We start from the raw sequence: 23,817 nt of genomic DNA on the forward strand, positions 1-23,817 counted from the left end.
ATTCCTGTAACCAAAATTTATGCTTTAACCTTCAGTTTCATTCTTATTTTGTTTCCACAAATGATGAACAGTTAAGAAATACAGTCAGGAATGGGAAATGGTCAGTAAAGACCATTCCCTTTTTCTGATGTCTAGAAGTCAGAACATTTTTTCATTTGAAAAATAAAATTTCAAATGTCTTAAGGCATACCCCATGATATACCTCTGTTTCTTTAGAGAGGCTTTAATAACTTAAAAAAATGACTATCAACATTTTAACCAGGACTACATTTGATAAGCACAAAAATCTCATATCTTTAAAAACATTACTTGAAATTTCAAAATAAATCAAAGAATAAAAGATCAAAGCAATTCTACATATGCTCTGTCAAGCTAATCATACACATCTTTGTTAAGATCACAAATTTAAACTGTAATTTTAGAAAGTAACATGACAGCTAAAAATAATTTTAAGGTAAATAAGGTGTTAACTATTTAGGAACAAAGTTTTAAAGAACATTCTCAAGACTATACATCTATTTACCAATTCTATTGGACAATTTTCAATTTCCTGTACCAAGATGGCATTCGTTAAAGATGATTCCTCAGCAGCTGAAGATACCATTTCAACAATATCCTGCTAAAGCAAATTAGAGAAATATAGGTAAGTCATCACAGTAGTAGTAGTCATCACAGAAACAATCTCATTTTGTTAAATGATTTAATCACATGGATGCTCATTTCTAAAACTAATTTAAAATACTATCTGCATTCTCAAAATATCATTTCTGAAATATCCCAGACTTAAATATTCCTGTTTTCTTTTTGCCTCCCACACATGAAGAACTTGCATGTTCTGCCCTCATTGCTTTTTTCCTCCTATATCTTATTCCTATATTCTATATTATATTTTACATTCTTATTCTTCCAATATCTTTTCCTCTCCTATTTCTGTCACTACCACAGACCTCGTATCAAAAATCTCTGCTGCTGTGCATCTGAGACCATTTCTTTTGAAGCAGTCTGTCTTTGCCCTAGTCCCCTACCTTTATTTTCATGCCAGAACCAGGTGGCAGAGGAAGAACTGTAAGCAGAGGTAATGAGAATGGGACAAGTGATATTAATATCCCTTCCTAGGGCTATGACAGGATTCTTGTCACTGCTGCTGGAGCTGCCAACAGCAAGAGAAAAGAGAAACTGTGTCCACTGGAAGGGAAGTGGAAGAAGAAGAGAAATTCTCCATTCCCATTTCTCCTTTCTCATCACTATAGAAGCTGCAGGCCCCCTTTTCATCTTCAACCTGTCTCCAAGCTTCATTCCCCAACCGGGATCTATGATTGTGACTAAGTTAGAAGCTTCTTACAATAGAGCTTACTTGACATTTCACTTTAGCTTTAAAAAATTTGCATGAGTATAATGGGTTGCATTTGATTCTTTAATATACATGCTTGAGGAGCCCTATCATGTTTTCCATTTTGATTTCTGTGAATATTCCACATTTTAGACAGCTTCAATTATGCAGTTAATTTACACAAAAATTGTTTGAATTTTTGAAAGATTTGAAAATGAATAATCAGAATCAACAGTTTTCTGTGTTCAAATATACTGTGATCCCATTCCTGACTATATTTCTTATCTGTCCACCATTTCTGAAAGTAGAATAAGAATGGAATTGAAGGTTAAAGCATAAAATCAGGTAAAGGAAGAATATTCAAACTGAATTTTCAAATTATTTATTTATTAATTTTCAAATTATTTTGAAATCTCAATGGACATGAGTTTGAGCAATCTCTGGGAGTTGGTGATGGACAGGGAAGCCTGGAATGCTGCAGTCCGTGGGGTCGCAGAGTCGGACATGACTTAGCAACTGAACTGAACTGAACTGAAAGGAGCAAAAGGTTCAAAAGAACTAGTGCAACAATCTCTTTCCTTCACTCCAAGCACCAAAATTGGGAAAAACCAATTTTGTTAATCTGTTAAAAAATTAATAAACTAAACAAGCTTGCCTAATCATAATTTTCAGTACATGCATTCTAAGAAATGTCCAAGCCCAAATAAGGAAAATAGCAGCACTCACAACCCCGGATCTCAATACCTAGTATATGATCAAATATTTAGTAAAACATATTCTGTTTTAATACACTGTGAAATTGTCTTTCTTTCTAAGGGCATTCAGTTTCAACATGGATTGACTCTGAATCCCCTGAGTGGTTATCAAAATACAGTGATGATGGAACAAACCAGAAAAGTACTGGTTTACTTTTATCTAGTGTGATATAATATTTACATTTGTACAGTCAGTAAAGTGACATTTTGTAAAAAGGAAAAAAAATTCCTTATTGTCAAATTCAGACTTAAATTGAAGAAAGTAGGGAAAACCACTAGACCATTCAGGTATGACATAAATCAAATCCCTTACAATTATACAGTGGAAGTGACAAAGAGATTCAAGGGATTAGATCTGATAGACAGACTGCCTGAAGAACTATGGACAGAGGTTTGTGACATTGTACAGGAGTCAGGGATAAAGACCATCCCCAAGAAAAAGAAATGCAAAAAGGCAAAATGGTTGTCTGAGGAGGCCTTACAAATAGCTGTGAAAAGAAGAGAAATGAAAGGCAAAGGAGAAAAGGAAAGATACACCCATCTAAATGCAGAGTTCCAAAGAATAGCAAGGAGAGATAAGAAAGCCTTCCTCAGTGATCAATGCAAAGAAATAGAGGAAAACAATAGAATGGGAAAGACTAAAGGTCTCTTCCAGAAAATTAGAGACACCAAGGGAACGTTTCATGCAAAGATGGGCACAATAAAGGACAGAAATGGTATGGACCTAACAGAAGAAGATATTAAGAAGAGGTGGCAGGAATACACAGAAGAACTATACCAAAAAGATGTTCATGACCAAGATAACCACAATGGTGTGATCACTCACCTAGGGCCAGACACCCTGGAATGCAAAGTCAAGTGGGTCTTAGGAAGCATCACTAAGAACAAAGCTAGTGGAGGTGATGGAATTCCAGTTGAGCTATTTCAAATTCTAAAAGAAGATGCTGTGAAAGTGTTGCACTCAATAGGCCAGCAATTTGGAAAACCAGGCAGTGGCCACAGGACTGGAAAAAGGTCAGTTTTCATTCCAATCCCAAAGAAAGGCAATGCTAAAGAATATTCAATCTACCATGCAATTGCACTCATCTCACATGCTAGCAAAGTAATGCTCAAAATTCTCCAAGCCAGGCCTCAACAGTATGTGAACTGAGAACTTCCAGGTGGTAAAGCTGGATTTAGAAGAGGCAGAGGAACCAGATATCAAATTGCCAGCATCCAATGGATCATCGAAAAAGCAGGAAAATATCAGAAAAACATCTACTTCTGCTTTATTGACTATGCCAAAGCCTTTGACTGTGTAGATCACAACAAACTGTGGAAAATTCTTCAAGAGATGGGAATACCAGACCATCTTACCTGCCTCCTGAAAAATCTGTACGCAGGTCAAGAACTGGACATGGAACGGCAGACTGGTTCCAAACTCAGAAAAGTGTATATCAAGGCTGTATATTGTCACTCTGCTTATTTAACTTGTATGCATCATGTGAAACGCTGGGCTGGATGAAGTACAAGCTGGAATCAAGATTGCTGGGAGAAGTATCAATAACCTCAGATATGCAGATGACTCCACCCTTATGGCAGAAAGCAAAGACCTAAAGAGACTCTTGATGAAAGAGGAGAGTGAAAAAGCTCGCTTAAAACTCAATACTCAGAAACGAAGATCATGACATCTGGTCCCATCACTTCATGGCAAATAGATGGGGAAACAATGGAAACAGTGACAGACTTTATTTTCTTGGGCTCCAAAATCACTGCCGATGGTGACTGCAGCCATGAAATTAAAAGATGCTTGCTCCTTGGAAGAAAAGCTATGACCAACCTAGATAGCATATTAACAAGCAGAGATATTACTTTGCCAACAAAGGTCTGTCTTTGTTGTTAAAGCTATGTTTTTTCCAGTAGTCATGTATAGATGTGAGAGTTGGACTATAAAGAAAGCTGAGCACTGAAGAATTGATGCTTTTTAACTGTGGTGTTGGGAAAAAACTCTTGAGGGTCCCTTGGACTGCAAGGAGATCCAACCAGTCAATCCTAAAGGAAATCAGTCCTGAATATTCATTGGAAGGACTGATGCTGAAGCTGAAACTCCATTACTTTGGCCACCTGATGTGAAGAACTGACTCGTTGGAAAAGACCCTGATGCTTGGAAAGACTGAAGGCCGGAGGAGAAGGGGACGACAGAGGATGAGATGGTTGGATGGCATCACCAACTCAATGGACATGAGTTTGAGCAAACTCTGGGAGTTGGTGATGGACAGGGAAGCCTGGCATGCTGCAGTCCATGGGGTGGCAAAGAGTCGGACATGACTGAATGACTGAATTGAACTGAAAGTGACATTGGGAAAATAATGGAAAGCACATTGTTTAAAACTATATTTTTAATAACTATGTTTTTCAAATAGAAATTAAATAATTTTATTGGTAATGGATCTTTAGATATTCTTTCATATTCAAGACTGGGCTTCCCTGGTAGCTCAGCTGGTTAAGAATCCACCTGCAATGCAGGAGATCCCAGTTCGATTCTTGGGTCAGGAAGATCCCATGGAGAAGAGATAGACTACCCATTCCAGTCTTCTTGGGCTTCCCTGATGGCTCAGCTGGTAAAGAAGCTGCCTGCAATGTGGGAGATCTGGGTTTGATCCCTAGGTTGGGAAGATCCCCTGGAGAAGAGAATGGCTACCCACTCTAGTATTCTGACCTGGAGAATTCCATGGACTGTATAGTCAATGGGGTCTCAAAGAGTTGGACATGAATGAGTGACTTTCACTTTCACTTCAGATTCAAGACCAAGGTAACTGGTGGATCTAACACATATTATTCAAGGAGGTAGGAGGGTGAATTTATGAATAGAAGGAAAACATGGGGATATTTCTTTGTAATAGGTATATTGTCTAGAGTTTTTAAGGATTCCTTGATATATTGAATGTGAGGCCTCAGCATATGACCAGGTTCAGGTATAATAATTTATTCAGTGTACCATGCAAAATACTATTTCAGTATGAAACTACTTATCTTGTGATTTACTATAATATCTTAAACTTCTAGAAAAACTGTTTTGGATGGAAATTACATATTACCCTGTAGTACTGCTGCATACTAAGGAAGATATAGAATAACATAAGATGAAATATAAACTATAAATGTAAGAAGATATACCAGAGTTTCAATTTGCTTTCACTATATATGTCAGGAAGATAATATTTTTATGATTCTCTTTGATTAACTTACATCAGAGTTAACATTTTTATTGGTATCCTCATGAGAACTACATTTTGATCCATCAGTCACTTCCTTCCAAGTTCTAGATTGACTCAACTCTTGCAGGAAATTTGGCTCTTTCATCACAGAGGTCTCTGAATTGTTAAGGAAGTAAAAAAGATTTCACCAAAGTATCTTTCAAACTTAAAACAGGAATATGGCTTTTACAAAAGAAAAGTTTTGACAGACAACTTAGAATCCATGAATTTAAGGATGTACAAGCTTTCTTGTAGCACCCCAAGTCTCACATATTTATTTTCCCTTTCCCCTCATTTGCCTCTTTATCACCTCTACTGCCATGTTCCACCAACTATCTCCTCCACGCTCACTCCCACGCATTCAACTCGCAAGACAACATGGATAGTTCAAGCCCATCTTGGTATATTGTTCAGCAGATTTTAATGCCTCCAGAAAGCAGGAGTTCACTCACCACAATAATAAGTTGGTTTTATTATTCCTTTATAATAGTCACAATAATAATTATTAATATTTCATGTCTTTTCTGGGGGATAGAAATGTCTGTCTCAGGTTAACTGTATTGTTTAAATGCTATTCTTATCAAGTGATTTCTCAGGTTAATTGTCTTAAAGTGATATATTATCCTACTAGATATAAAAATTTTCTTTATCAAAGGCTTGTGAGTACTGCCTATGAGGGTAGGGGAGGTGGGAAGGAGTGAGATTAAGAATAGCCCACATAGTATATATACTTCATCTTTTTAAGGTGGTTTGTTGGACAAAAATTAATCTGCACATAGAAAAATGCAATGCTGATTTAACAATTTCTTTTAAGTTCAAGTATTCTTCTAAGAGCATTTACATTTGGGAATATGGAATTAGGTCCCACCTTTATTTTGAAATGTAAAATCACATTTTTGTTTCTACAACATTCCCTTCAACACCAACAGAATTAGGATGTCTCACCTAATATGTTTTCACTTCCCATTTCTTCCCTTACTGACTCCTTCTGTATCAATTTTCTTCCAAGTTTAAAGCCAGAGGACCCAAAGCATTTTGTAAACAACTGTAAAAATATACACTTTTTCTCATTTTTTTGTACAAGTAAAGCAATTCAACAAAATACAAGCACATATGCTAAAAAGTAAAAACTATAATTCATGTACATACATCAAGCAAATTAATTCAAAAGTAAGGGGGCATTTTTTCACAGGTTTAAATTGTTGCATATATGAATATAAATATGTATTTATTTATCACCAAACATTGCACCCATGTAGAAGTATGGAAACTGTTACCATTTTCAGTTCAGCATGAGTCAAATCCTGGGCAGCAGTTGACAGAAGTATATCTGCTCCTCCCTTTTGCTTCCACATCATCAATCTTTTGGTAGGAGGTGCAAGTTCCAAAACCATGAGTGTGTCCGTAAAGGAAGTAAGCTGTTTGTGCATAATTTTGCTACTGATCTCCTTGACTGGATCTATGAGCAATTTCCTGTTTTTGCCTTTTCTTTTTTCAGCAATATCTAAATATAAGAAATATGTACAAATGTGATAGGTTGTATAGCTCTGTAAAATGATATTCTAGGCACTGCATATCTAAGAAATGTCTAACACAATACACCCTGCAGAGTTGCCTTGGTAAGAAAATCCCAGTAGAAAATTCTTTCTACTGAAAATTATCCTTTTAAGGTTTTTGCACAGCTAGTGTGTAAGTGGACAACTGAAAACTGTGGAGCAGGGAGCACATTGAGAGGGGAGTCATTCAGTTTTGAAGTTTCTTAAAATATCTAACAGGATAACTTTAAAAAAATTACCGATAGATTAAATATTTACTTATTGATTTATTTTTCAGGATAAATTTTTGAAACATTAATTTGTATCTGTCCAGTGCATTTTCTCCTCTCCCACTGAAATTCATATGTAAATTCCAAGTAGATAGCTAGGGTCATGGGATTTACTCCTTTAACTAATTTTGCCAGGTAAAAAGCAGAAGTCAAGCTTTTCCTTAGTGAAGATTGGGAGATGGTTAGATTTCTTGGAAAGGGTGGAATTCTGAGATCAGATGGAGCCAGAAGGAACCTGCTTGCTGATGTGTCTCAGTAAAATCCTAGGAATATGACAAGATTCCAAAGAGGCTGGCTGTGTGATGACCACAGCCAGAGACTATGCAGGCTGGGACACTGGGTATCACAAGGTGGAGTGGCTGATGACCAGAGGTTCCCTTCCGCCTACTGCACCCCTCCCCAGAACTTGATACTACATGGTTCAGGGCAGATAGGGGAGCCATGCAGATTGAATCTCTTGCCAAACCAACAGGGATAGAGGCTTAGAATTGAATTCCGTAAAGAAAAAGTTAAATGCTATTCTTTGCATGCCTGAATTTATAAACTGAAATTCATATCAAAGATAATACTTAAAACTAGGATATGCTTAAAAGATCTAGGGATATATTTGATTCATATCCAGTGCCTCTATTTGGATCCTCTTACTCTGTCTTATTTTAAATTCATTTGCATGTTTATCTTCCCAGTCAGAGTTTAAGCTTCTTAAAAGCAGGAACTATGTTGTCTTCATTTCTGTGCTCAGAATAAATGGCTCAATAACTACTGGAACCGAACTCAGTTTAAAATTTTCCAGTTTCCCAAACTGAATAGATGGTTTTACCGGGACTGGATATAATAAAAGTATCATCTCAAACTTTCTTCACATTCTTCCCTTATTGCATTTATAAATGTTATTACTAGATCGACTATCTCCTACAACATTTTAAGAATTATCAAAATATCTCAGGGTAAATAAGATAGTAGTGCCTCAAAGCTAAAAATAAAAACATGAATGATTCTGACCTGAAGTATCAACTGGGTCAAGGGTAAATTCTTCCTCTTCTTTTGATACTGTAGTTTCATCCTTTTTTTCATTTTCAGGTGAACATACACACTCTGGATTATCTGGTTCTACTCATCAACATTGCCATAAAAGGGTTTATTAAAAAAAATAATGATTATATTGCAAACTATAAGACTACATGAGAATTAAAGTGAAAGATTAACTGTAGATTTATATTGCTAACTGGAGCCACAAATGAAGTTTTAGAATCATGTATTTAATAGAGTTGAAGAGGTTCAGAGATTATATCATCTGGGACCCACAGTGTGATATTAATCACCCACTTTTGCTCCTGTGACATCAAAGGCTAAGCTACAGTCATGGCAGAAGTAAAAACAGTGGTAGGAACCAAAATAAAGGACTGACATAAATTAAACAATATGTCTATTAAAAATTGTATTCTGTTAATGATAGTTGACCCATAAAGAATTGTACACAACTGAATTTTTATTGCCCATCTCTTTTATATTTTAAACTTATACTACTGTGTTAGAAAGCAAATGCAACATCCAAAAGTGAAAAATCAAAATGGGGCTAATCATTTTTTACTTCTTAAGAAAAATCAGACTACAAAGACTTCAAATCATCTGAAGTACTTTCACAATCAGTTTCAAGTAGAAAATATCCCCATATTTGTGAATTCTATAAAACTGTATGTAGATCATCAAGCCATGTTAATATTAATGTGGTATTAATGTTAACAATAATGTTAATGTCAAACATTAATGATGCTTTTACTATGTAACATATTATTTTAATGATTCAAAAGCAGGATATTTTGCCAGAGTATTTAAATATGCTCTCATAAAAAATAAACCCAATCCTGATTAAACAATCATCATTGTACTTTTCTCAAAACTTAATTTTCTATGCTCTTTTATCTAAGTCATGCTAAGAGTTTGAGGGACAATTCTCTTTAATATCTTTCACTAAACTATACTGCTCCTTAAACCTAGAAGTTTTGAGGCTTAATTTGAATATTAATATCTATTCACTTTCTACACAAAAGAAAATTCCTACATACCCACTACAGTATTAGGAGACTCAGGAAGCAGGGAAATTTCTGTGTTTAAATGCATTTCTTCTAACAGGATATTCTGATCATCTTGCAGTAGATTGTCTTGAAAACAAAATAAACACTTTTCTTATACAGAGCTGAATCTGTCATCTGTTCACTAAACACTTGATAACTTAGTATGCAACGAGTTGTCAAGGAATATAAAAAAGAGTGAACCCTACTTAATTATATTTGATTGGTTATATGGATTATCATGGGGCTTCCCTGATGGCTCAAATGGTAAAGAATCCACCTTCCAATACAGGAGATGTGGGTTTGATCCCTGGATTGGGAAGCTCCCTTGGAGAAGGAAATGTTAACAAACTCCAGTATTCTTGCCCGGGAAATCCAATGGACAGAGGAGCCTGGTGGGCTACAGTCCATGGGGTCACAAAAGAGTCAGACATGACTGAGCGACTAAACAACAACCAAGACTACAACATTTCATGCAGTAGGACATAAAATTTTATATATTTAATTTCCTTTCCTTTATTAAAATGTATTTTTAAGTGTTTAATATCAGAAAATATTTACTAAACTATTAAGATAGTAACCTTGTTACAAAGCCATGCATAGACTTCAAATCAAGAAATAAAAGTTTTCAAACTCCTTTAAGTAGAGATCTAAGGTAGAGCCACTGTTTTTCATAGTTTTCAAATTTCATATTTCAAATTGCAAGTTTGTCATAACCAGCCTTTTATTGAAGATTAGATAATTTTAAAAAGATTTGATATATAAAGGTCAATATCATTATAATTAGGTACATTTAGACTTCCCAGTTTTGTCTATCCTATTTCTATGATTACTTTACAGTAATATCATAATAAAACAATAATATAAAATGCTAGACAGACCCTTTAGAATAGCTGTCCCACAATTTTTGCTAAAGAAAATGTTTCTAGTATATAATCTAGTATATTTTATGAGGAGTACACTAACCTCACTTCTTTCTCTCTAGAAACTAGAAATTTGTAAAAAGAAAAATAAGAACCTATATGATAAATGTATTTTACAACCTATATAATAAATGTGTCAAAGATGGCTATTTACTTAGATCTAGCCTAAATGTTTAAATATACTATAGACTTTGAAAACTTAGGTAAAAAATATTTTAATCTATATGACACAGAAGCATATCTGAAATTTCTGTTTGTTGGAATAAATCTTCTAGTTTGTTATAGTAATTTGACTGAAACAAATATCCAGTTTCTTTATGACCAGAGAGCATACCAATCATTTCTCCTGCAGCTCCTTCATCTCCAAATCCATCTCCACTGCCACAGAACAGAGATTTTTCTCCAATGGGGCTTCCAGAACTATGTTCAAGTAAAAGACCACTGGAACTCAGCAATATGCTGTCATCAAATAAGCTATGTCTTCTGAGAATTTGAGATTCCTCTCCTAAATAAATACATATCATTAATACTGAGTTAGTCATAGAAACAAAATTTTAGGGTTAGAAGCTAGAATTTAGATATCATCTTGTATAGCAGCTCTCATTTTATAGATGAGAAAAATCAGATCTAAAAATTTACTTGAATTATTCAAAGACAAATAGATGGCCAGTAGGCACACAAAAAGATTCTCAACATCACTAATTATTAGAGAAATACAAATCAAAACTACAGTGAGGTACCACCTCACATTGTCAGAATGGCTGTCATTAAAAAGTCAACAAATACTTTCATTTGTAAAATGGATAGTTAATGAGAAGGTGTTGTATAACACAGGGAATCCAGCCTGGCACTCTGTGATGACCTATAGGAGTGGGATGAGGGTGGGGAGGGAGGCTCAAGATGGAGGGGATATATGTATATTTTGCCTGATTTGTGTTGTTGTACGGGGACTTCCCTGGTGGCTCAGATGGTAAAGACTCTGCCTGCATTGCAGGACACCTGGGTTCGATCCCTGGGTCGGAAAGATCCTCTGGAGAGGGGAATGGCTACCCACTCCAGTATTCTGGCCTGGAGAATTCCATGGACTCTATAGTCCATGGGGTCACAAAGAGTCAGACATGACTGAGGAACTTTCACTTCAGTTCACATCACCACCACCCCTTGCAGCCCTGGTGTCCTCATCTGTAAGCAGGTGTTTAGTGGCCTGGGACTCAGAGCTCAGATAATCAGACTTTCATTTCCAGCTGCCCTACCTTGGACAAGTGCTTCAACAACCATATCAACTTCCTAGAGGTGCTGTGGGGATGAAAGCAGACAGCTATTGTGGAGGTTCAGGGCAGTGCCCACACACTGTCAGCACCCTTCCAAAAGGCTCCCTGGAACTTCCCTGGTGGTCCAGTAGCTAGAACTCCACGGACACAATGCAAGGGGCCTGGTTGGGCCATCCCTGATTGGGGAACTAAATACTGCATGCTGCAACTAAGACCCAGAGGGGCCAAATAAATATTTACAAAATGCTCCTTGGAACCCTGGTTCAGCCACTTACTAGCACCATGACGTTGGGGAAAATCACTTAAACCTCACTGTGCATAAAAGTCTGTGCTTTGAGATTTGACAAACTCTTGGGAAGCATTTTCTGCCTCCTGCTGGTTGTGGATGCATTTTCCCTGCAAAAAGTTGTTAAGATGCTTGAAGAAGTGGTGGTTGGTTGGTGAGAGTTCAGGTGAATATGGAGGATGAGGCAAAACTTAATAAAGTTTTTGTTCAACTTTTGAAGTGTTGGTTGTGTGATATGTGGTCGGGCATTGTTGTGGAGAATAACTGGGTCCTTTCTGTTGACCAATGCCGGCTGTATGTGTTGAAGTTTTCGGTACATCTCGTCTTTTTACTGAGCATACTTCTCAAATGTAATGGTTTCACCAGGATACAGAAAGCTGTGGCAGCAGGCCACCAAACAGTGACCATGACCTTTTTATGGTGCAAGTTTGACTTTGGGAAGTGCTTTGGAGCTTCTTCTTGGTCCAACCACTGAGCTAGTCATTGTTGGTTGTCATATAAAATCCACTTTTCATCACGTCACAATCTGATCGAGAAATGGTTCCTTGTTGCACAGACTAAGAGAAGATGACACTTCAAAATGATTATTTTTTTTAATTTTCAGTCAGCTCATGAAGTACTAAGTTCATGAGGTACCCACTTACTGAGGTTTTCACCTTTCCAATTTGCTCCAAATGCTGAGTGACCATAGAACGGTCAATGTTGAGTTCTTTGGCAACTTTTCACATAGCTGTATGAGGATCGGCTTCAATGATTCTCTCAATTGTTGTTGTTCAAGTTGCTTAGTTGTGTCCAACTCTTTGTGACCCCATGGACTGCAGCACGGCCAGGCTCCCCTGTCCTTCACTATCTCCCAGAGTTTGCTCAAACTAATGTCCATTGAGTCGATGAAGCCATCCAACCATCTCATCCTCTGTTGTCCCCTTCTTCTCCTTCCCTCAATCTTTCCCCACATCAGGGTCTTTTCCAATGAGCTGGCTCTTTGCATCAAGTGGCCAAAGTATTGGAGCTTCAGCTTCAGCATCCTCTCAGTTGGTCACTGTCAACTTCCAATGGCCAGCTTCTACGCTCCCCATCTTTACCTCATCTCGTCTCCTCTGCAAAACTTCTTGAACATCACTGCACTGTACATTCATTAGCAGTTTATAGGCCAAACATGTTGTTGACATTGTGAGTTGTCTCCACCAATTTACAACCCATTTTGAACTCAAATAAGAAAATTGCTCTAATTTGCTTTTTCTGTCTAACATCATTTCCCTAGTCTAAAATAAATATAAAATAAACAGCAAGTAATAAGTCATTAGCAAAAAAAAACCAAAACACAAAGCAAAAAATGAGCATTAAAATGATATATAACATAACCACATTTATTTAAGAATGTATGCCAATGTCAAAAAGCAAAATTCAGCAACACAAAACTGCAATTACTTTCACACCAACCTAATACTTAGCCATTAAAAAAGAACAAAATCATGCCATTTGCGGCAACATGAATGAAACTAGAGATTATCATACTAAGTGAAGTAAGTCAGAAAAAGAAAGACATACGCCATATGATATCATTTGTATGTGGAATCTAAAATATGGCTCAAATGAACCTACCTACAACACAAAAATAGACTCACAGATACAGAGATCAGACTTGTGGTTGCCAAGGGAAGAGAGCAGGAGAGGGACAGACTGGGAATTTGGGGTTGGTAGATGCAAACTATTACATTTAGAATGGATAAACAACAAAGTCCTACTGTACAGCACAGGGAACTACATCCAATCTCCTGGGGTTAAACCATAATGGAAAAGAATATTAAAAAAAAAAAAAAAGAAGGTATATATACGAGGGCTTCCAGGTGGCTCAGTGGTAAAGAATCCACCTGCAATGCAGGAGATGTAGGTTTGATCCATGGGTCAGGAATATCCCCTGGAGAAGGAAATGGCAACCCACTCCAGCATTTTTGCCTGAGAAATCCCACAGACAGAGGAGCCTGGCAGGCTACAGTCCATGTGGGGTGGCAAAAGAGTCAGACACGACTTAGCGATTAAACAACAAAAATCTGTATGTGTGAAACTGAGTCACTTTGCTCCACAGCAGAGATTGGCACAACACTGTAAATCAACTGTATGTCAATAAAAAAGAAAAACTTATTTGAATTATTCAAGTAATTTCATTCTGCTAATCAGCAAAGACTGGATTTCTAGTCTAATGCTTTTCCCAATACAATGAGGAAAAACTGCCAAAATACTAGGATTGAGTTTTTAGTGGTGGTACAGTTTAATAACTTCCCAGAAAATTATTATTGGCAGTAGAATTATTTATTCTACTTTAGAGGGGTCATATCCTGCTTGATCAAGTATTATTTCATATTATTTCAAGGACATTGGAGCTTCAGTTGCTTGTTAGTCCAAAATGCTGCTGCTGTTGCTAAGTCACTTTAGTCGTGTCCGACTCTGTGCGACCCCAGGGACTGCAGCCCACCAGGCTCCTCCATCCATAGGATTTTCCAGGCAAGAGTACTGGAGTGGGATGCCATTGCCTTCTCTGTAGTCCAAAATGAGGGTTTGGAAAATAAGGAGTATGTCTGCCTTCTGTATAATGGAAAAGTAGGTAGAACATTAAAGAATGGGCTTACAATATTGTTTAGTATTTATTGAATGACTAGGTATTAGGCAATATGCTAGGGGTTGGAGATACAGCCGTAAGAAAGACAAAACATGGTCAGCTGGGACTTCCCTGGTGGTCCAGTGGTTAAGAATTTTCCTGCCAATGCTGGGGACATGGGTTCAATCCCTGGTACAGGAAGATCCCACATGCTGTGCAGCAACTAAGCCAAGCACCACAACCTACTGAAGCCTGCACTCCTTAGAGCCCGTGCTCCACAACAAGAGAAGCCATCACAATGAGAAGCCTGTTCACCTCAACGAAGAGTAGCCCCCGCTTGCTATAACTAGAGAAAGCGTGCATGGCAACGAAGACCCAGTGCGGCCAAAAATAAATAAATGAGTAAATGTGTGCACGTCCAGCTCTCTCCCACCCCATGAATCTGCAGCCCTCCAGGTTCCTTTGTCCATGGGATTTTCATGACAAGAATACTGGAGGGGGTTGCCATGCCCTCCTCCCGGGGATCTTCCCAACCCAGGGAATAAACCCGATTCTCCTGCGTCTTCTGCATTGCAGCTGGATTCTTTACCGCTGAGATACTGGGGAAGCTCAAATAAGTAAATAAATCTTTAAAAAGAACACCTGGTAAGCTAACATAAACTGAATGCTTATTATGTGCATTATATTATGCAGTAGAGGATACTATTACAGTCCTCATTGTACAGACAAGGAAACATCCACAGAAAGGTTTTATAACTTGCCCACAGCCATACCCTAATAAGTGATAGAGCCAGGATCTGAACCCAGCTAAGATAGTCTTCGTATCAGTGTTAGAATTCTGCCAAAATGGAGACTTATGACAGAAAATTCCTAAGACACTGACGGCAGCAGATAAAATGAACTCCCTGCTTCAAACAGACCTGCTTCCAGATTGACTATCAGTACATGCATATACTTTCCCTTTCTTGGGTTTGAGTCTCTTGGTCCAGAAGTCTGAACCTCAGAGATGAGAGTCTAGCAGTCTGAAATCCTAGAGGTTAGAGGTTGGTCCTCTCTTCCCTTCATCTAACAACCCACATTAAAACTAATTGATAAAGAAAATCATGAAATATCACTGGAAGACCTACATCTCTTCTCGAAAGAAAGAGCTAAAAAAGGCAACTTTCACTGCACTGGACTAAAGATTTGCTCAATAAAAGAGATTAACTTTTCCAAAGAACTAAAAATATTGTTCTCATCTTCCAGGTACACCTTGATAGCCTCCAAACTAAAAATATTGTTCTCATCTTCCAGGTACACCTTGATAGCCTCCAAAAGAAAAATTGGTCTTGGTCAATACAACAATAACATTTATGAACAGTACTATATTCTGAGCACTGAGCATCATGAGAACCTGAGATTACACCAAAAAATTAAGGAAACAATCTTGGTTTCACTCTTATTTTATAATTCAGAATAGGATGAAATAATATTAACCATTTCTTAGAGGACATTAGGTTTGAGCTAGTGTTTGAAGGAGAGAAAAGTTCCTTATTGGCAGAAAGTACTGAAGGAGAAAATAAGGGAAATAACTCTATGATGTTGCTAGTAATATCCAAATTTTATGAATAGGGCAGTAAGGCTCAGATGAGCTAGGTGATCTGCCCAATATCACACAGCAAATCAACAGAGGAAGCTCAGATTCAAACCCAGGTCTGTCAGTCTACTCTGAAGATACTCTTCCCACCTTCTTGAACTGTATAGGAAGACAGAACTGAGAACAATTAAATTTTACTGGGTGACTGATAAGACATTTGCTTGACTGGAGCAAAAAGTCTGTAGTAAGGTAAAATAAAGTTAATAGAATAAAGATGATGATAAACTGGTAGAGCGCCTTGAGGATAGGCAGAAGTGTCTATCAGTTAGTTATAGGGACCCAAGGCACTTAAGAGGAATGTGAAGTGAAAAAAAAGTGGAATTTAAGGACAATTGCTCTTGCACAGATGTATAAAATGTGGGAAGAGACTGAGAAACATGTCCAACTTTCTAAAAAAAAAAATTGACACTGGAATGAAGCTTATAGAAAGCATAGTTAAAAGTGATCCTAAAGTTTCAGGGCTGAAGAGCATTTACAGGGAAATGTACATAGAGCGTCTTAGGCAGTAAGAACTATGATTAACTTCACCAGTGTGTTAGATTTCAAGGTTTGGGGTAACAGCCAGTAAGAGATGTGTGCTACTCAAAGTAGGGTCTGTGGACAGTGATGATCCACCACAGAGTAAATATACAAATTAGAGATAGATGTTTACAAAGTTTTAATATAACATCATAGAGTAATTTTATATATGCTAGATCTAATAACAAAAATGTGAAGCTTATATGTTGATTTAAAATTTTTTTAATTTTTCTAGTAATTCATTTTATTATATTTTTAAAAAGTATCACTCCATGACAGATCAGAAATTGACAAAGTATAAGGTTGGTCCTTTGCCGTAGCTCATTTGAGAAACACAGCCATAGATATAAGAGTTATGGAAGAAGAGTCAGGATGAAAAGTGGAGGTTATGATGTAGCTCAAGCATTACTACCCTGACCACCCTCCTCCATCCAAGACAGGTTTAGGCTTTCTTTCTCCTATGTTCACTACTTTGTCCATTAAGAAAATCAAAGATGACTATGACACAGACCTTATCCTCATGGAGTTTTCAGAATAATACAAACCAATATAATAAATGTCATGATATAAGTCAGAGAGTGGTAAATGCCACAAAAAAGAACAAATACTATAAAGTTAAATTACACCATGTAACTTCAATTTGAAAATACATTAAATAGTTTCTATTTCCCAATCAATGTATAGTGTGTATTTCCTCCTCATTCCCGAGGTATTTTAAAACCTTGTTATTGATATCATATTTAAAAGAAATATATTTAAAAGACTCTGTATGCAGCACACATGTAAAGACTTGTGTACATGTTAACTGTAACAACTGTTTATTTGTATGTGTCTCTCCCAGCCTGAAGTTCCTTGAAGGCAGGAAGTATTTCTTTAAACTCTGTATTGCCCGGCCTGTGACAGTATCTGACATATAGTAGATATTCAATAAATGGTTGTACACTGAGAAGGGAAATATAGGTTGAGTCTGAGTCTTGGCATTTGACAGCTATAGTAGAAAAAGGCAAAGATAAACTCATTGCAGGGATTAAATCTATATATCAAAAATTCATTCTACAGATAGTTCTACTGGCATAGAAATAGCTTTGGCAGTGTTTTATGTATACAACAAAGATGAAAATATAACTGATTATGACTTGTAGTTTTAATTTCTCAAATATTCTCACCAAAGCTTCCAGCATGGAAAAGTAGATCATTGCCATAATCTTCTCTAAGTGTGATTTCTTCTGGTTTGCTTTGGTTCTGAATAGAGTATTCTGAAACATCAATAGCACTATGGAGAAATACAAGATTGAGGGAAACGTGAACAGAACACAGTGATTCTGCATATACTGAAAAACAAACAAAATCCATTAAAAAACAGGTTTTATTACAAAAGTAAAGGAGAATTTGCTCAATAGTATTACTTATAAACATTAGTTTATTATACATGCATATCATCTTCAGGTTGTCAAATCCAACCAGCAATTCTCAATCCTTATTTTGCTCACCATAATCAACAGCATTTGAAATAGATGTTCACTCCCTTCCTCATGGAACACGTTCTCCTCTTGACCTCTGCAATAACTACTGACCTCTGCTACACTAGCGTATCTTGATTTTCTTCCTGCCTCATTAGTTGCTCCTTTTCCATTTCCTTTATTAGTTCTTCCTCATCTCCCAGGCTATTAACTAATAGGAATGACTCAATGTTCAGTCTTCAAATCGCTCTCGTCCCCCCACTTTCTCTCCTTCCTTCCCCTCTCTTTAAAATCTACACTAATTCCTTTAGGGATCTCTTATGACTTATGGTTAAAGTTCCATCCACATATTGAGAGAGTCAATTCCTAGGCAGGTTGATAAGAAGTCCGGGTTCCCCGAGGAGGAGAAAGGGGTCTGAGGCTCTCAAGGAGTAGATAGGGGTTTGGAACTCTCAAGGAGGAGGAAAGGACAAACTTTTTTTTCTCTACATTCCTTAGTCTTAGTCACATAAAATGTTTTTTTCTTTAAGCAGGGAACTGATGATTACACATCAACTCAGTTTAAACTCTGTACTAGGAATTATATCGGAGAAGGCAATGGCACCCCACTCCCATACTCTCGCCTGGAAAATCCCATGGATGGAGGAGCCTGGTAGGCTGCAGTCCATGGGGTCGCTAAGAGTTGGACACGACTGAGCGATTTCCCTTTCACTTTTCACTTTCATGCATTGGAGAAGGAAATGGCAACCCACTCCAGTATTCTTGCCTGGAGAATCCCAGGGACAGGGGAGCCTGGCAGGCTGCCGTCTATGGGGTCGCACAGAGTCGGACACAACTGAAGCGACTTAGCAGCAGCAGCAGGGATTATATAACAACACTGTATCCTGCTTGAGGACAGTTTTTCCTTCCTGAAAACCTTCTGACTAATCCTGATATCTTAAAATGTAAATTATGGAAGTGGGTCTAGTAGGATCTTTCTATTGTTAAATTCTAATCCCGTTATCCTAAAGTGTAAATTGTGGGAGTGGGTTTGGTAAATTTTCACAAACCTGAGGCATTCTTATGATTTATTGTAATAACTAATTAAAAAGTATATAATTCCCTTGCTGAAGACTAGTGAGTGGGGCATTCTCGGCCCCCTTCTGATGTCTATGTCAGAAAGTTTCTCTGTTCCTTTTCACTTTAATAAAACTCTGCTATACAAAAGCTCTTGAGTGATCAAGCCTGGTCCCTGATCCCGGAAGTTAAATCTTCTTCGGAGATCACGAATCTGACACTGTTCACTGTAAGCTATCAGTACTCATAACTCTCAAATTTATATATCCCATCAAATTTATATATCCCATCAAACATCTTTCCTGAATTTCAGACCCACATATTCAACTACCTACCTGCTCTCTTGGATGTGTAACAGTCCTCTCAAAACTTATGTCCAAAACCTAATTTACTTTCCTTTTCCTTGCCCCTTTAAGCTTGCCATTCTCTAGTTATCCTAATTTTATTAAACGGATAACTCCATTCTCATGCCAGAAATCATACAGTCAACCTCACTTCTCTCTTTCTCTTAAAGCCATATCCAATCTTTAGCAAACACTATCTGGGTAAAATGAAGACTAAAAGCTGATCACAGAGACTGCCATCTCTCATCTAATCTCTTACTGCGATAATTTTTTCACAGGCTCTCTGCTTCCTCCCTTTCCCCCTTATAGTAAGTAGCCAGAGGGAAGCATGTTGAAGTCAAGTCAGATCCAGTCACTTAATCTGTTCAAAACCCTCCTGTGCTCCCCATCTGAGTAAAAGTCCTTATTATAGCCTACAACACCCTCTGTCATCTGCACCCCAGCTAATTCTCTGACCTCATATCCTACCACTTGGGCCTTTCATTTACTCCACTCCAGACTCACTTGCCTCCTTGCTGTTCTTTGAACAGATCCAACACGCTCCGCCTTAGAGTTTTTTCATTTGATTCATGTGGAACTTTCTTCCCCACATTACTGAATAATTTGTTCCTTCATTTCTTTCAGCTTTCGGTTCAGAGCTTATCAGTAAAGCCTTTCTTGACCTTTCTGATACTTTATTTTCTATTTCTCTCCATAATGTTGATCGTCTCCTAGTATATTGTGTATTTACTTGTTTGTTTTATTATCTGTCTCTCCCCAGCTAAAACATGAGATTTCATGTAACCAGGAACAGTGTTTTATTCATTGTTACCTCCTCAGTGCCTATAACAGTGCTTGGCATATGGAAGGCACTTAACAAATATTGAATGAATGACTGTATTGTTAATATTGCAAACTATATTCAGCAAACATGATACATTTTTGGTGTTCTACTTTGAAATTTCACACTAAATTTAAGTCTTTGTCAACTACATGAGTAATTCAGCTATTAACTATGATCCATTTGTGTTAGTGAAATCTGAAAATGTAAATAATAACCAGGAAAATCAAATTGAAGGAAAATAAATAAAATAATTTACTTCATAGTCTGGGTGTCAAAATCATGAAATTCTTCGGGCAATGTGATAGAACTGTATGCTGCTTCAAAACTCTCCTTTGGAAGGTCAACCAATCCTGAAAACGATTAAAAAAAAAAAAATGAAACCAAAAAAACCCCACATTCAATAAACTAAATCTCTACTTTCTCTCACTGGACTGTTTAGTCTCCTAACTCATTTCCCTGTATCTGCTCCTACCCCTCTTCAGTTCATTCTCTACAAAACAGCCAGAGTGATATATTAAATATGTAATTAGGTCAGATCACCCTCAAAATGACTCAGTGACTTCCCTAGTGCACTTAAATAAAATTTAAATTTCTAAACAGGGCCCTGCACCCCTATAGGCATGATCTAATAACACTTTGCGTTACTCCACTCCAAACGTACTGGTCTTTTTGCTCTCTGAATGAGTCAAGCACTTTACTACAAGAGCTTTGTTCTTGCAGTTCCCTCTGCCCAGAATGCTATTCCTTTAGGGATGTCTTATATGGCTGGATACTTCTCATTCTTCAAGTCTAAGGTTAAATTCTATCTACTCAGAAATGCTTTTCCCAACTTGCCTAACTAAAATACATGTCTGTTATTTTCTGTGGTAGTACTCTTTATATTCCTTCATAGCACAATCTATAATTATTATAATAATTTAAAAAATATCTTTTTCATTATCTGATTTCCTCACTATGCCAAAAGGGACACTGTCTTGTCTTTGTACACCAGAACCTAACATAGTGTTTCACACAAAGTATGAGCTCAATAAATATTTATGGAATATATAAGTGAACAACATTTGATATGATTATAACTCTATCTAGAGGTTCTACAAATATTTTAAATAAAAGAAACAAACCTTGTCAATCTTGATTCACTAATACTAATTGAGGGAACACTATTTACATGGGACTCAGACAAGTACTATAAGTGATTCAGAAAATAAATATCACAAAGATATTGTCTTCAAGGAGCTTGCAGACTGGTGTGAGGCAAGTTCTGTACTTAAATAAACATAATACAAGGTGGAAAATGATGAAAGTCATAAAATTAAAATTAAATTAAAAGTTGAAGACATTCTATGTATGACACATATAAATCTCGAGCACTTTGGAATGCCTAGAGATTGTCTATAATATTTAATAAATAGTGTGCTATTTAAGAGTCTTCAGAACTCTGAAAACAATGACAATTATTGATACCTAGGTTCTATCAATACATTATTTCTAATTTATCTCATAAAGGCAAAAACAGATATGGCAAACAAAGAAACCCATTAAAACTGAGTATCAGAGTTTCTTATACAACTGTGGTAGCTTTAATATATTTCTTATACAACTGTGGTAGCTTTAAATATATTTCTTATGTAAATACGCAAGAACATTTCAAGTTTTTGAAAGTATAACCTCTTGCCACAAACACAGTAAAAGAGCAAGGAAAATAATATAATTTGTTCTTAACCATGGAAACTAAGTTTCAGTCAAAAGGAAGTTTTCCATTCATTATACCCACCCTGGAATTATAGAGTATCAACAATTAATAGAGCCCACCCAAACTAAAAATGCAAAAGGGAAAAAAAACAAGTGAGACAAATCAATATCGCACTTATACCTGGGCGAAATGTCATCTTCATTTTAAGCAAGGCTTCACTGCAATCTGCCAAAAGATATTTTGCCTTCCTATTATAGATTCGAACAACTCCCAAAAGAAGGTGTCCTGAAGTTCGCAGTGCAATTTTCACCTTTCAATAATTTTTAAAGTATTAGAATATTAAAAATTAGATTTATAAACTCTGTTCTTTGAAAATTATAAAATCATAAGAATTTCTTCCCTTTAAAAAGCAGATATTTTGTATTCTTATTTAAAGTAAATCATTTAACTTTTACCTCACCTTGTAAAATGATTAACATTTTTATTCAGTGAAGATAATCTAATGTGGCATTTAAATGAAATATGCTATTGTTGATTTTATGAAAACAACATAAACTTTGCAGTCAGGCAGTCTTGGGTTCAAGCCTTGGCTCAATTGCTGAGGCTAAGTCATTTAACCTTCCTGAACTTCAATTTACTAATAATGACTACAATTTATTATACACTTGTTTTGTGCCAGGAATTATCCTAAGAGCTTTTCATACATCAGTTTATTTGACAACACCTCTATTTACAGAAGAAAAAACTGAGACTCTGATGTGATAAACAGCATGCCTAAGTAACAAAACTATTAAGCGATGGAGCAGGAATTAAATTTGACCAACTCAGAAGTGCATGCTCTTAAATACCACATTCACTGAGGTTAAGTAAACTAAAAAAAATTAAAGTCTAGCCCAGTGCCTGGCACATGGTAAGTTTTCAATATATAATTGAATATATTATATATTGAATATTATATATTGAATATATTGAATATATAATCCATAATTCATCCTCTTAAGAAGAAAAATACCTAACCAATACAAATATTAAAATAATATTTTAATGCAAATTCTAGTAACTTGTAACTGTTTTATAATGAATATAGTGCTTTAATGACGTTTTCACATATATTTTTATTTATACTCAATCCTCCTTTCCTTCTACTCTCCCTATTCATTCATTCATTATTTTTCTAAGAAATATTCACTTGGTACCTACTATGTATACAATATTTTGTTAGCGAATAAGAAACAATCACAAAATAGTTATAAAGCATGGCCTTTATCCTTCAGGATCCAATCTATTTATGATAAACATATTAAAAAGTTAATTACCAACAGAAATCAATATATGTTTATTTTCAGATGATAAATGCTTAGGAATTTTAAAAAAAGACCATTTGAGTAGTAAAACTTCCTAGGAAATACATTGCATGGTATAATGTCTTTTAATTCCTTTCCTCTCCACAAGTCAAAGTAAATACATCCTATAATTTTAATCAATAACATACCTTAGGAGAAAGAATTTTTTCAATGGTTATCTCTAGATTACATTCAAATACATGGGCTTTTGTGAGTTTCTTCTCCCAGTGAGCTGCAAGCCAGATTTTGGCCAATGGCCCTCGCTTACTCATAAGGACATATGTGTAGAACATGTTGCCTGTATTCCTTAGTAATATTTAATGAACTAGAGAGAATATGAAAAGATATTTAAATTTGAATATAAAACTTTTAGTGCTATTTTACAGTAAGCAAAACCATTTCTCATTAATTCTATAACATATTAACTTCTAATAGATTACTCAATTCAAATTACTTTCTTGTAAAAAGAAACTGCTGTAAAATACAAAACTATAAACTAATGACAGAACTCTATTAATAAACTGTGTATAGCACCTGGTTTAAATGTATTCTGATCACTGAGCATTTCTTACATTTTACACATGCTATATAAAGGATTTGAATTCTAAGAGCTTGGCAGGCTACAGTCCATAGGGTTGCAAAGAGTCAA

The 23,817-nt window shown here is 36.3% G+C and overlaps 1 protein-coding gene across 1 annotated transcript in view; it reads right to left on the reverse strand.

Annotated features, from left to right (window-relative positions):
* Positions 1 to 23,461, reverse strand: part of RAD21L1 (RAD21 cohesin complex component like 1) — a 35,722-nt gene extending 12,261 nt beyond the window's left edge. Inside the window, exons 1-11 of the mRNA XM_052651183.1 lie at positions 23,318 to 23,461; positions 22,006 to 22,135; positions 20,389 to 20,482; positions 17,616 to 17,722; positions 10,476 to 10,646; positions 9,213 to 9,308; positions 8,149 to 8,256; positions 6,599 to 6,825; positions 6,267 to 6,366; positions 5,314 to 5,438; positions 524 to 619 (exon numbers count right to left, since the gene is read on the reverse strand). Coding sequence (XP_052507143.1) covers positions 524 to 619; positions 5,314 to 5,438; positions 6,267 to 6,366; positions 6,599 to 6,825; positions 8,149 to 8,256; positions 9,213 to 9,308; positions 10,476 to 10,646; positions 17,616 to 17,722; positions 20,389 to 20,482; positions 22,006 to 22,135; positions 23,318 to 23,461 — 1,398 coding nt within the window. The remainder of the gene's footprint in view (positions 1 to 523; positions 620 to 5,313; positions 5,439 to 6,266; positions 6,367 to 6,598; positions 6,826 to 8,148; positions 8,257 to 9,212; positions 9,309 to 10,475; positions 10,647 to 17,615; positions 17,723 to 20,388; positions 20,483 to 22,005; positions 22,136 to 23,317) is intronic.
* Between the last annotated feature and the right edge of the window lie 356 nt (positions 23,462 to 23,817).

This window comes from Budorcas taxicolor, chromosome 13, assembly GCF_023091745.1.
Source record: "Budorcas taxicolor isolate Tak-1 chromosome 13, Takin1.1, whole genome shotgun sequence".
Taxonomy (NCBI): domain Eukaryota; kingdom Metazoa; phylum Chordata; class Mammalia; order Artiodactyla; family Bovidae; genus Budorcas; species Budorcas taxicolor.